General features: G+C 34.2%; 1 protein-coding gene across 1 annotated transcript; it reads right to left on the minus strand.

Annotated features, from left to right (window-relative positions):
* Positions 1-47: 47 nt before the first annotated feature.
* On the minus strand, positions 48-4,863 carry LOC110786992 (zinc finger protein WIP2). Its single transcript, XM_021991573.2, has 2 exons — positions 4,100-4,863; positions 48-766 (listed from the first exon to the last, which is right to left on the minus strand). Exons 1-2 carry the CDS (start codon positions 4,709-4,711, stop codon positions 293-295), a joined length of 1,086 nt encoding a protein of 361 aa, XP_021847265.1. The 5' UTR covers positions 4,712-4,863; the 3' UTR covers positions 48-292.
* Positions 4,864-11,665: the final 6,802 nt, after the last annotated feature.

Here is an 11,665-nt window from a genome sequence, read left to right on the forward strand (position 1 = left end):
CAAAATCCATTAGGCTCCTCCATCCTTGCTAATCAAACCATCACCCAAAAGCAAAAACAATACTTATTCAAAAGCTCATATTGCTAGAAAGTGTTTTATCTTTTCATCATGAGACTAAACATAAACCCAAAATGAATATACATGACTATGAATCTAATTAAATCAAAGGAGTGTTATATATTTATATAGCTTAGAATTTTAGCTAACTTAACTTAATAAAATATACACATATATGAAAGAGTAGGTGAAAGGAAGAAGCAAATACCACCGAGGTAGCTAGCTAGCTAACGTGCTAATTTAAGCTAGTGGCCGGTGATTGTTCCTTGACTGGTTGATTATCTTCGTTATCATGTTCGACTTCAGATGCAGCTTCATCTTCTTCCTCGAAGCCATTAACACCATACGAGGCATGGCCATGACCAAAGGCCTTAATATGGTCTTTGAGAGATCTCTTATGCTTAAAATCAGACCCACAAATACAATACCAAAGCTTACCACAATTCTTCTCATGAGTTCTCCAGTCACCTCTAACTGCGAATGCCTTGCTACATTTCCTACACATGAAAGGCTTAATTCCATGCTTTCTTTTGTAATGGGTTTGTAAAGTTCGGAAATCTTTGAGGGGCTTCGCTCTTGGATGATCAATGTTGTTCTTGCAACCTGGTGCACAACAATAACATGGTAGCCTTAGCATTCCTGTTGGTTGAGTGCCTCTCAATGACTCTGGTCCTTTCCTGTATTGAGATCCATGCCCCCACATATGCATCTACAAACATGTACCATAAAACAACATTTTAGTGCACCCAATCGCTACATCAACAAACCAAAATCTCTATACATTCTCTATTTAAACTTCATTACCACCTAATAATTGCATAATATATTTATCTTGGCTCGTTTGATATCGTTTTTAGTTTTTAGTTTTTAGTTTTTACTTTTCTGTTATTTCGCAAAACCAAAAACCATCAAAACCACAAAAAGTAGCTTCCTATTTTTTTTTTGTCAGTTTACAAAATAAAATTATTATTATATGTATGATTATTTTTAGTTCATAGTTCACTCTAAATCATATGAATTTCAAAACCATAAAAAACTAAAAACTGAAAACTTCAACATCACATGTATGATTTTTTATTAGTAGTCATCACTATGCATATCACCAAAGGTTATACCGAACGAGTGCCACCGGAATTTAACTGGAAACTTTAATTATGTTCTCATCCGAGTGGTAAAAATCGCCATAAGTAGGTGAAAGAGTGGCTCCAGAGTTGTCGTTACTAAGCATATCATATCTCCAAGCCAAAATTGTTGTTAGTATATCGTAAGAGAAAGATTAGTAACATCATTTGAAGACAAGAAATTTGGTGAAAGTGCACCTCATTGTTTTGTATTCCTGTACTTGTCAACAAAGTACAGTACCGTTTCGGTTTTCATGGATAAAATTTACAAAATATGATCACCAACATATTTTTTTATACTAGTGTAGTAGTATATATATTTAAAGTGAGGCGCAACTTGAGAATGAAGGCATCATCATTGGTAACAAATATTACTTACATACTTTCATTAAGTTCTTTACGCTTTGAAAAATGTGTCCAACGTACAGTCAAAACTTTGACCATAAATTCCCACTATTATATCTATCAAAAAAAATCATGAGATATCTTGTTAGATTCGTCTTGAAATGTATTTTATAAATACGGAGTATCAACTTTTTATATTATTTTGCCATACAAAATTAGATATATTAAGGTTCAAACATTGCATTGGAGTCCGGACAAATAGTAAGTATAAAGAACTTGTTGAAAAGGAGTTGGTAATAATTAAAAATAACTATAGTCAAAGACTCGAAGATACACTTAAGAACCATAATACTATCAATTATTATTTGTTGGATGGCGGGAGTAAATCCAAGTAATGGTAAAAAAAAAATAGAGTGATTAGTTTCAAATTGATCATATAAAGGATTTTGAGTTCAAAGGATAGGTAAAACATCATTAAAAAAGGTTGAAAACTATGTAGAAGGTGATAGGTTAAACATCATATTTGAGGAAATGAGAAACGGAAGAGTATGTATCTCCCCATTTTCTCAGTCATAATAATGATGTTCTTAACCAACCATTATCACAAAAAAGTATGGTCTTAAACAACCATTAGAAGAAGAAAAAAAATGAACTACATCGTTAGCATATATCATCCCACTTAGTTTGGGTTATTATTTTTCAGTTCATGTTATATTTAGTTTAGGTTAGCATATATCAATCGCTACTAGTTTATTAAATTTTGGTTCAATTCAAGTCAATATGCTCTGGTCATATCCGAGTCAATGTTGTGGTAATATTCATGAAGAAACCATCAATAGTATTCATGTACAATAATATTAAGGTCCGGATATTGATGAGTCAATTCTATAGAAGGGGTGAATTCTAGATCCAATATAACCAACACACCTATGTTTTTATTTGGTGTAGAAAGATACAGAAATAGTAAGATGACAAGGGATGATAAGGAAATTTATGGTAAAAAGTCATGTCCAAAATAGAAACAGGAAGACCATTTAGGAACGACATTTATAGAAACAGGAAGATCAAAAAGGAATGGAGGGAGTAGATTGGCATGGATTCGATCCTAGTTATTGGTACCACCCGTTTAAAACTTTATCAACTAAGTTTGTTCACATCCACATTATCACAACTATTGCATAGGTCTCTTCCCGTCTTAACCCCCATAATTTCTTGAAGGTAGGTTAAGAACATTGCACTTAGGTTAATTACCTATTTAATCCTACTTAATTACTTTTCGAATTTTCTCAAATTAAACCGCATTGCTTAACTTTGTAGATCATCTAAAACACAATGCTGTACACCCAGAAAAAAAAATACCAAAGGGAGATCAGACGAAAATTTAAAGAAGTTTCTAAATTCTAAAGCATAGGTGCTTGAATTTGTCCCTTTTAGCCTCTGTCAATTTCAAGAAATGGGCTGCCCTTAAAAAGTAGGGTATCATTGAAAGGCAATTGTCATTGAGAGAGATAGATGATTTTTAAAAAAAACGAATAGAATTAAATTTTATCTATTTGTTGGGGATCTTATTGTAAGTAGCTGGAGAAATCAGCAATATATGTGCTAAATAATAAAAGATTCTGCTTGCCACTAGAAAATGATTTCCATGATTCTGCTACCCTGAATATAACTCCTCATAAGCACTCGATTTCGCCATTCTCCCAACTCGACGATATATACTCCCTTTATTCGGAATTAATTCTCATATATTTGATATTTTGATATCATCATGGCTTTTACATATAACTAGTCAACCAATAACGTAGACAACTGATTCCGGACAGAGGTGGTTCAGAATTACTCAAGGGAGGGGAGATCATAATTGATGACATGCAGTTGTATGAAGGTTTTTATTTACTGGATATTTGCAGACGTTCATGGAAGGAGGAGAGAGAAAGATGGGAAGGAGACAGAGTGGAAATAATGTTGAGTTTTGACCCAGCAAACTGACATAATCAAAAGAATAGTACTAGTGTACTACTACTACTATGCATCAATAAGATGAGCACAAACTCCCAAGCACTCATCCTATTTACAGAAGGAACATTGCCTTGTCTTGTTAAATCACATTTATTAAATACTTAAATATTTAACTTTTTTTTTATTAATAAATTGAGTAAAGTATAGTTTTGATTTTGTCTGTCTAGGTAGATTATTGAATTATAGATTTAATTATTAAATCTCCAAACAAGCACCCCTAATCCATGCATAATTGTCTTAAGAACTATCTTTTTTCCTTGATTTCCTCTATTAAAACATCAACTATCAATGAAATCTAGCAAAATAAGTTTTAATTTCAAATTAATTGTCCAATAAACAATCCGCCTCTGATCTCCTACTGTTAGGATAACAACAGTAGAGACGTCTAGAGTGCAGATCGAAATATTAATGATGTAAACGAGATTCGATCCGAGAGTTCTGATACCACCTACTCACGGCCAGGCCAGGACTTTCCAGGTCTGGCACTACGCGGCCTTTAATGGATAGAAAAAAGAGAGAGAGAGAGAGAAGGGGATAAAGGAAAGTGATAGACTGACCTGCATGTTGTTGTAGCGGTTGAAGGTTTTGTAACAAACAGGACAAGAAAACTGAGTAGGACCAATTAAAATCTGGGTAGGAGTAGGGATCCAATATTGCCCTTTATTAAGCCTGTTCATCAACGGATGCCCAAAATCTTCAGTTTCCTCATCATTTTCATTATTATTCTTACTATCTCCATCTCCATCCCTAAGTATACTATTATTATTATTATTATTTATAGTGGAAGGAGGAGAGAGAATCGAAGCGAGATCAGCTGCACTAGGGTTTGGTAACCCTATATGCAAAGCCACTGTGACCGTCTCCTCGTCTTCTTCTTCTTCCTCCTCCTCTAAGCTACTACTTTTAGATCTTCTACCGGGTTTAGCCGAATTCCGGCTATTAATATTCTCATCCACGATATCCATATTCGAAGGGTACAAGCTTAATAAAGGAAGGGCTTCTCTTAATGGGGGAGAAAGAGGTGGGGATGGAATTTTATTGTTGGAATTTGAATAATAATTATTATTGTTGTTGTTGCAGAAAATGTATGGAGAAGAAGAAGATGAATGGTGAAGAGAGTTGAATTTAGACCATTTGATGTAGAAATTTGAGTAGGGATCATTATTCATGATGAAATTATTAAAATAAAAATTATAAAAAGGGGGAAGAATTTAGCTATTATAAAATGGAGGAATGAGGAGTTAGAGAGAGAAAGTGAGAGAGTGAGAGAGTGAAGAAGAGTGGGCGGTGGAGGAGAGTGGGCACTGATTGTACTCAACTTATTAAAGGAAGCAAAGGTAGTGTTGAATGTTTATGAGGTGAAAATATGTGCATAAACAATTACTCCTTTTTATTCCATCCATATTACACTGTCTTCCCTTATATGATTTTTACCGTCTCTTTGATTCCCAGTTATAAATTACACTCAACTTGTGTAAAGACTGTAAACGATAGATTGATCAATCCTTCACTGCAACAAGAATACGTTGAAAGCTACAAGTCCCTCGTCTCAAATTATCTTTCTTTTTTTTCTTTCTTTGTAAATTTCCATTAATTACCATCTATTGCCATTGGGTGGAGATAAAAAATTTACCAAGAAAAACACAAGTATGAGATAAAATTTTACATTGACATTTTGATGTTACTTTCTTTGTCAAATCACACTCAGATTCATTCTTAATCTGTAATTTTTTTTTTCGTACTTAATGTTAAGTTATAATCAGTATAGGACCCGTGCGATGCACGGTTTACAAATCTTAACTTTAAGTGCTAAGTTAAATTAATTTGTTTAGAAAAAGAAAAAAATATGGATTTTTCATTCTCATTTGCACCCGTCACCCATAATTTCATGTTAGTTATAAAAATCAATTAACATCCTATACTATCTCATTTTTATTTTATTGTGTTACCCGTACCCATTTGATTACATGCCTCATTAGTCTTTATTAGAGATGGACAGTGAGTCGGGTCTGACCTAGCCCATCCTGACACAGCACATAGTGGGTTACGTGGGTCGGACCCACTTATGACCCATGACACAATGTGTTGTCGGTCGAGTTTTTTCAACACAACCCATTTCGACTGACCCCATCGAACTCGACACAACCCACAACGGTACACCTGACCCATCCAACCCAACACCCGAACCAAACCCACCCGAACCAAACCCACCGAACCATTTCTAATTTAAACTATTTTGTATGTTTAAAATGCTAAAATAAATCTAATTGTATTGTTTAAATATACATTAGCCACATTTATGTAAGTATGTGAATAACATATATTAATTCATTTAGGCTAGGTTCTGTTCACCTTATATCCACTTATTTCAGGAAAAATAAGTTCAGATAAGTTCAGATAAGTTTAGTCAGATAAGTTCAGGAAAAATAAGTGAAAATCGGGTGAATAGAACGCACCATTAAATTCATATAAAATTTGTAACTTTTTAACGCCTAAAAAATCGTCTAAACCCACCTAACCCACATCAGTTCCTAAAACTCGTCTTAACCCACCAAACTCACCTAATACACCTGACCCATCGGAGTCACATCTAGCCTAAACCTGTCGTAACCCACCAAACCCATCAGACCCACTCGACACGCACAACTCACCACGACCCATCATGTACTTTGTCCATTTTTTCCGACACAACCCAAGACTCGACCCACCTTGATTTAACTGCAGAGGTTTGTGTGTTACTTATCCCCGCCCCACAACCCACCAAACTCACTCATGAGCCATCCAACACGCCACGTTGGCCATCTCTAGTTATTATCCCACTACAAATGCATCTTATTCGAAATTTCTTTTACCTTACATAGTAACTTTAAAATTAAATATGAATCTATATAAAATGTGTCGTATATCTACTCACTTTTGAGAATGTTGAACTTATTTTATTAACTATAAAATTATGGAAACATTCGGAACAAATGATTATAACTTATATTACATATGTGTTTTCTTCACCCTTAAAAAAAAGTTATATGTTCAGATATTATGTCATTTTTTTATTGTGTTACCCGTATCATTTTGGTACCCACCTCATTTTGTTACTTGCTCTATTTCAACTTTTCTTTCAACCTTGTTCGGTTTTTCCTCGTGTAGTTTAATGTTGAACAATGGAGCTCTTTTATGGATTATTGACATTGTTGGTATTGAATTACTTTTTTGTTTTTGATGTTATAGATCGATTTGCATTGGTTTGGGTGGTGGTCTTACAGTGGGAAGAGTTTGGGAATTGTTTCTTTAAGTTGTAGAGAATAATTCAATTACCTGTACTTTGAAAACATACTTCGTAATATGATATTGAACTATAAGCTAAAACATATTTCGTAATATGATGATGAACTGAAATATATATTTCGTATATATAACTGATTTGTTTGCCGAAAAATGTTTTTAGGATGTATATTATCAACAGAATCTTTAGGATTTGTAATCAAAATAAATAATACACTTCCTTAAATAAAATATTTTAATTCCCTCAAAAAAAATTGATTAATTTCTTTTAATTAAAAGAGAGGCGATTCAATGAGTGACATTTGTCATCACCACATTGATTTCCTCTCTTTTAGTATAATATATAGATTTATCCTTTTTTTTGCACTAATTCTTAAATGGACATGGTATACCCTAAATTTATTGTGGACAGTGCCTTAAAAAAAGTCAACAGTTTTATTCTAATTTATTTTGACGTGTTTATTAGAATTATTATAGAGAAAAAAAATATCAAATTAGTGTCGTTAGTACATGTTGTACATGAATAAAGTGATTTTAATTCACGACTCTATTGTAAAAACATATGGTTGCTTTCAAAAATGGTTACTATATAAAGAAAATTGGTGTTTAATGTATTATAGTCACTTTGTGAACAATAAAGGTCCCTAATCCATATGTATGTAAAATGGGTATTAGAGTAAATTAAAGGATTTAGGTCCACAGTAATATTATTGTGGACCATGTCCATGCAAAAATAATCCTATTTTTTGTAGTACCGTTTAGATTGACTAATTTTATACTACTTCATATTCGTTCTTTTTTGTTTGTTCCATTTAGAATATAAATTTTGAAAATACGTAAACTTTTAGGAAAAATTTATTTTAAATAATCCAACCCTTTCGGCGATTTTCCGTTAATAACTCAATCTTTGGATTATCTTTATTATATAAAGGAATGCCTGAGGTGGCGTTGGAAAAGTGTTTGTCTCTTTTCACATTATTTAAATCAGGAAAAAAAATCAATTAAATGTAAAAACCTTTTATATTGCAACATAAATTAAAGGGAATCAACATAAAAGATATTTTTTTGACATCATGAATAAAAGATATTTACCAAAAACACAAATATAATTTACCTAGAAAAAAGATCAATAGAAAGATCAAAAAGTAATAACCAATTAAGTATTATTGTGTGTGCATTTTAAAATTACAAGCACGCATTTTGTGTGTAACAACCCTGATTTTAAGCAGTTCTTAATCTGTTGTTAAGCATAAATTATTTTCTTAATTGGTATTAAAATTTCCTTTTGAAACTAATTTGAAATTAAGATCTTGATTTTTTCTTTAAACTGGTGAATGAATTTGAAATTTTTCTTAGTATATTTAAGCTAGTTTCCGAATTGATTCTCGAATTTTACCTTGAGATAAATTTTTAATTTTTTTTTAAAAAGAGTAATTGGAAATGATGTTAGTGATGTTGTCTTAGACTTCCTGAACACAGGTCAACTTTTGAAAGAAATCAATGCTACTAGCATTACTCTTATTCCAAAAGGGAAATGCCCTATGAGTGTTCAAGAGTTTAGGCCAATTTCATGCTGCAATGTGGTGTATAAATGTATATCCAAAGTTCTCTGCAACAGACTTAGACAAGTGCTTCCTGATCTGATTTCTCAAAATCAAGGAGCTTGTGTGCATAGCAGATTCATTGCTCATAACATCATGGTTTGTCAGGACCTAGCACAAGGTTATGAAAGGAAAAATGGTGGAAATGGATGTCTCATTAAGCTGGATCTTCAAAAAGCCTATGATACAGTTGAGTGGGATTTTATTGAAGAGATGTTGGTGAGTCTCCAGTTTCCCACTCAGTTTATTCACTTGATTATGCAATGGGTTACATCCCCTAGATTCTCTTTGTCTATTAATGGCACTCTTCATGGTTTTTTTTAAGGGGAAAAGAGGTCTTAGACAAGGTGATCCCTTATCACCTTTGCTCTTTGTGTTATGCATTGAGTATCTTTCCAGAACCCTTCAGATGGTGGCAGAAAAACCTGATTTCAAATTCCACCCAAAATGCAAAGTTTCTAAACTGAACCACCTGTGCTTTGCTGATGATATAATTTTATGTTGCAAAGGTGAATTCAAGTCTGTTCATCTCATGATGCAAGGTTTCCAACTCTTTTCTAACACTACTGGATTAAAAGCTAGTCCACCTAAGACATCTGTGTATTGTTCTGGCATGTCTGAGGTTAACATTCAGAGAATTATAGACATGACTGGTTTTGCCAAAGGGAGTTTTTCATTCAGATACCTGGGAATTCCTATTTGTTCAAAGAAAATATCAGTGGCTGAATGTGATAAAATTGTAGAGAAAATGTGTGCAAGGGTGAAAACTTGGAGTTCAAGGAACATTTCTTTTGCTGGAAGGCTTACCCTTGTGAATTCTGTATTGATGACACTGCAGTCTTACTGGTCCCAAATCATGATCTTGCCTAAAGGGATATACAAGAAGGTGAATGCCATTTGCAGAAATTATCTTTGGCATGGTTCTGAAGCTTCAAACAGTACAGGGAAGGTGGCATGGATGAATGTTTGCAAGCCTAAAAACGAAGGGGGATTAGGTCTCCTGAACCTAAAACTATGGAATGTGGAAGCCATGGGGAAGCATGTTTGGATGATTGCCACCAAAAAAATGTTTGGGTTAGGTGGGTGCATTCAATGTATATCAAAGATAAAAATTGGTGGGATTACTCACCAAAAGTGACTGATAGCTGGTACTGGAAAGAAATCTGTCAGGTTAAGGATTTGATGAAAAGTTACATATCCTTAAATCAGCTGGTGGTATTGCCTAAGTATTCAATCAAGCAGGCATACTGTAGTATGTCAACTTGTTCTGAGAAACTGCATTGGTGTAATGCAGTTTGGGGGGGATTGAATGTTCCCAAACACAGATTCATTACATGGTTAGCCATGCTAGAGAGACTGAACACCAAGGAGAAATTGATGAAAATTGGTGTCACTCCTGATAATTGGTGCCTTATCTGTGGCACTGATGTTGAAAGCCATTCACACCTGTTTTTCAGATGTGTGTACAGCAAGCAATGCTGGTCTCACATTGCTGGTTGGTTAGGCATTCATACTATCCACTATGATCTTGTTTCTCTGCTATAGTGGACTCACGGGAAGAAGCTTTCCAGATTTAAGAAATGTGTCATATATTGTAGCATACTTAGCACTGTCTATCATGTCTGGTGTGAGAGGAATAATGCTCTCTGGAATGGTCAGGTTAGAGTACCTGGTAAAGTGTGTAAGAACATAAAATTTTGTGTACATAATAGAATTAGCAGCATTCTTCCTAGGAATGTCAACCCTGGTGACCACAGTTGGTTTTCCAACTTGTATGAGGGGTAGTGTGAGTGGCTTCTGGCCACTTTGTGTTTGATCAATGGGAGGTTGTTCCCATGATCTTTGGTTACTTTGGTTGTTAATATATATACTTGCTCTTGCCTGGGAAAAAAAAAAACATTTTCTACACAAGGGAAACCTATCACGATATGTTCTTTACAATAATACAACATTGTTCTTTACAACCATATAACATGTTCTATGAATAGTATACAATGTTTTATATTTATAATACCAACATTTAAAATATGTAGATTAATATCACAATATAAATGTAAGCGTCATAATAAAAAGAATATCATCTTCCACCTCATCAAAATAATACGAACTCGTCAACTGGAATTTCATCATTTTTGGGTAGATTCAAATAAATGTCGGAATCGTCAATCCATATCATCGTGAAATTATGAATTCATCATTAATGTTATACCAATTTTTTTAAATCTGTTGTGAAATAAAGAGAAAGAGAGGGGAAATTGGGAGAGAACAACTGTGTGTTTTATTCCATGAACATCAGGCTATATATACATACAATAGAATAGGGTTTGCTTGAGGAACAATAAACCCTAAGATCTAGAATATTCTGGAAATATACTAGGGGTATAATGGGCATCCACATAATATTCATAACACTCCCCCTTGGATGTCCATTATTGAAGGTTATGCCTCGTTAAAACCTTACTAGGAAAACCCCGTGGGATAAAAAAACTAGTGAAGGAAAAAGAGTACATCATTCTTCATAATACGCTTGAGATGTTGCCTCATTAAAAAACTTACCAGGAAAACCCAGTGGGACAAAACCTTGGTTAAGGGAAAAAGAGTGCAACGCGTATTTCTCCCCCTGATGAATACATCATTTGAGATCTTCTGGTGCAATCGATCCAGTATTGTTGAGTAGCTTCTCAAATGTAGCGGCATGGAGTTCCTTGAAAATTGATTCTCCAAAATTTAACTTGAATCTCCAATTCTCCACTTGAACAGATGAAGTGAATATATTTATCACCCACTAGAGGAAAAAACCTCAAGTGCGGGCTCATTTTAAGGGGTTTAGTGCGGGCTTTTACATGTGCAGCACATGGCCTGCCCGCACTTGATGTTTCTCAAGTGCTGCCAAAATATTGGCAGCACTTGATGTTTCAAGTGCTGCCAATTTGGAAAATGAGCCCGCACTTGACATATTTTGTGCTGCCAATTTTAGAATATGAGCCCGCACTTGATAAATTTGGTGCTGCCAATTTTGAATATGTGCCCGCACTTGACATATTTGGTGCTGCCAAATTTGAAAATGAGCCCGCACTTGACATAGAAATGGGCAGCACAAGCATAAAAATGAGCCGCACTTGGCTTATAAATGAGCCGCACTTGGCCTATAAATGAGCCGACGTGATCTAGATTTGTTGTATAACCGATTTCCCTGCTACATATTACAATTGGACCACGCCACTGATTAACCTCCATAAG

Source organism: Spinacia oleracea, chromosome 3, assembly GCF_020520425.1.
Source record: "Spinacia oleracea cultivar Varoflay chromosome 3, BTI_SOV_V1, whole genome shotgun sequence".
Taxonomy (NCBI): domain Eukaryota; kingdom Viridiplantae; phylum Streptophyta; class Magnoliopsida; order Caryophyllales; family Amaranthaceae; genus Spinacia; species Spinacia oleracea.

Coding starts and splice junctions, on each gene's coding strand:
- LOC110786992 (XM_021991573.2), bottom strand. CDS start 4,711: ATGAATAATGATCCCTACTCAAATTTCTACATCAAATGGTCTAAATTC. Junction 767..4,099: donor ACCGCTACAACAACATGCAG/GTCAGTCTATCA, acceptor ACATGTTTGTAG/ATGCATATGTGGGGGCATGG.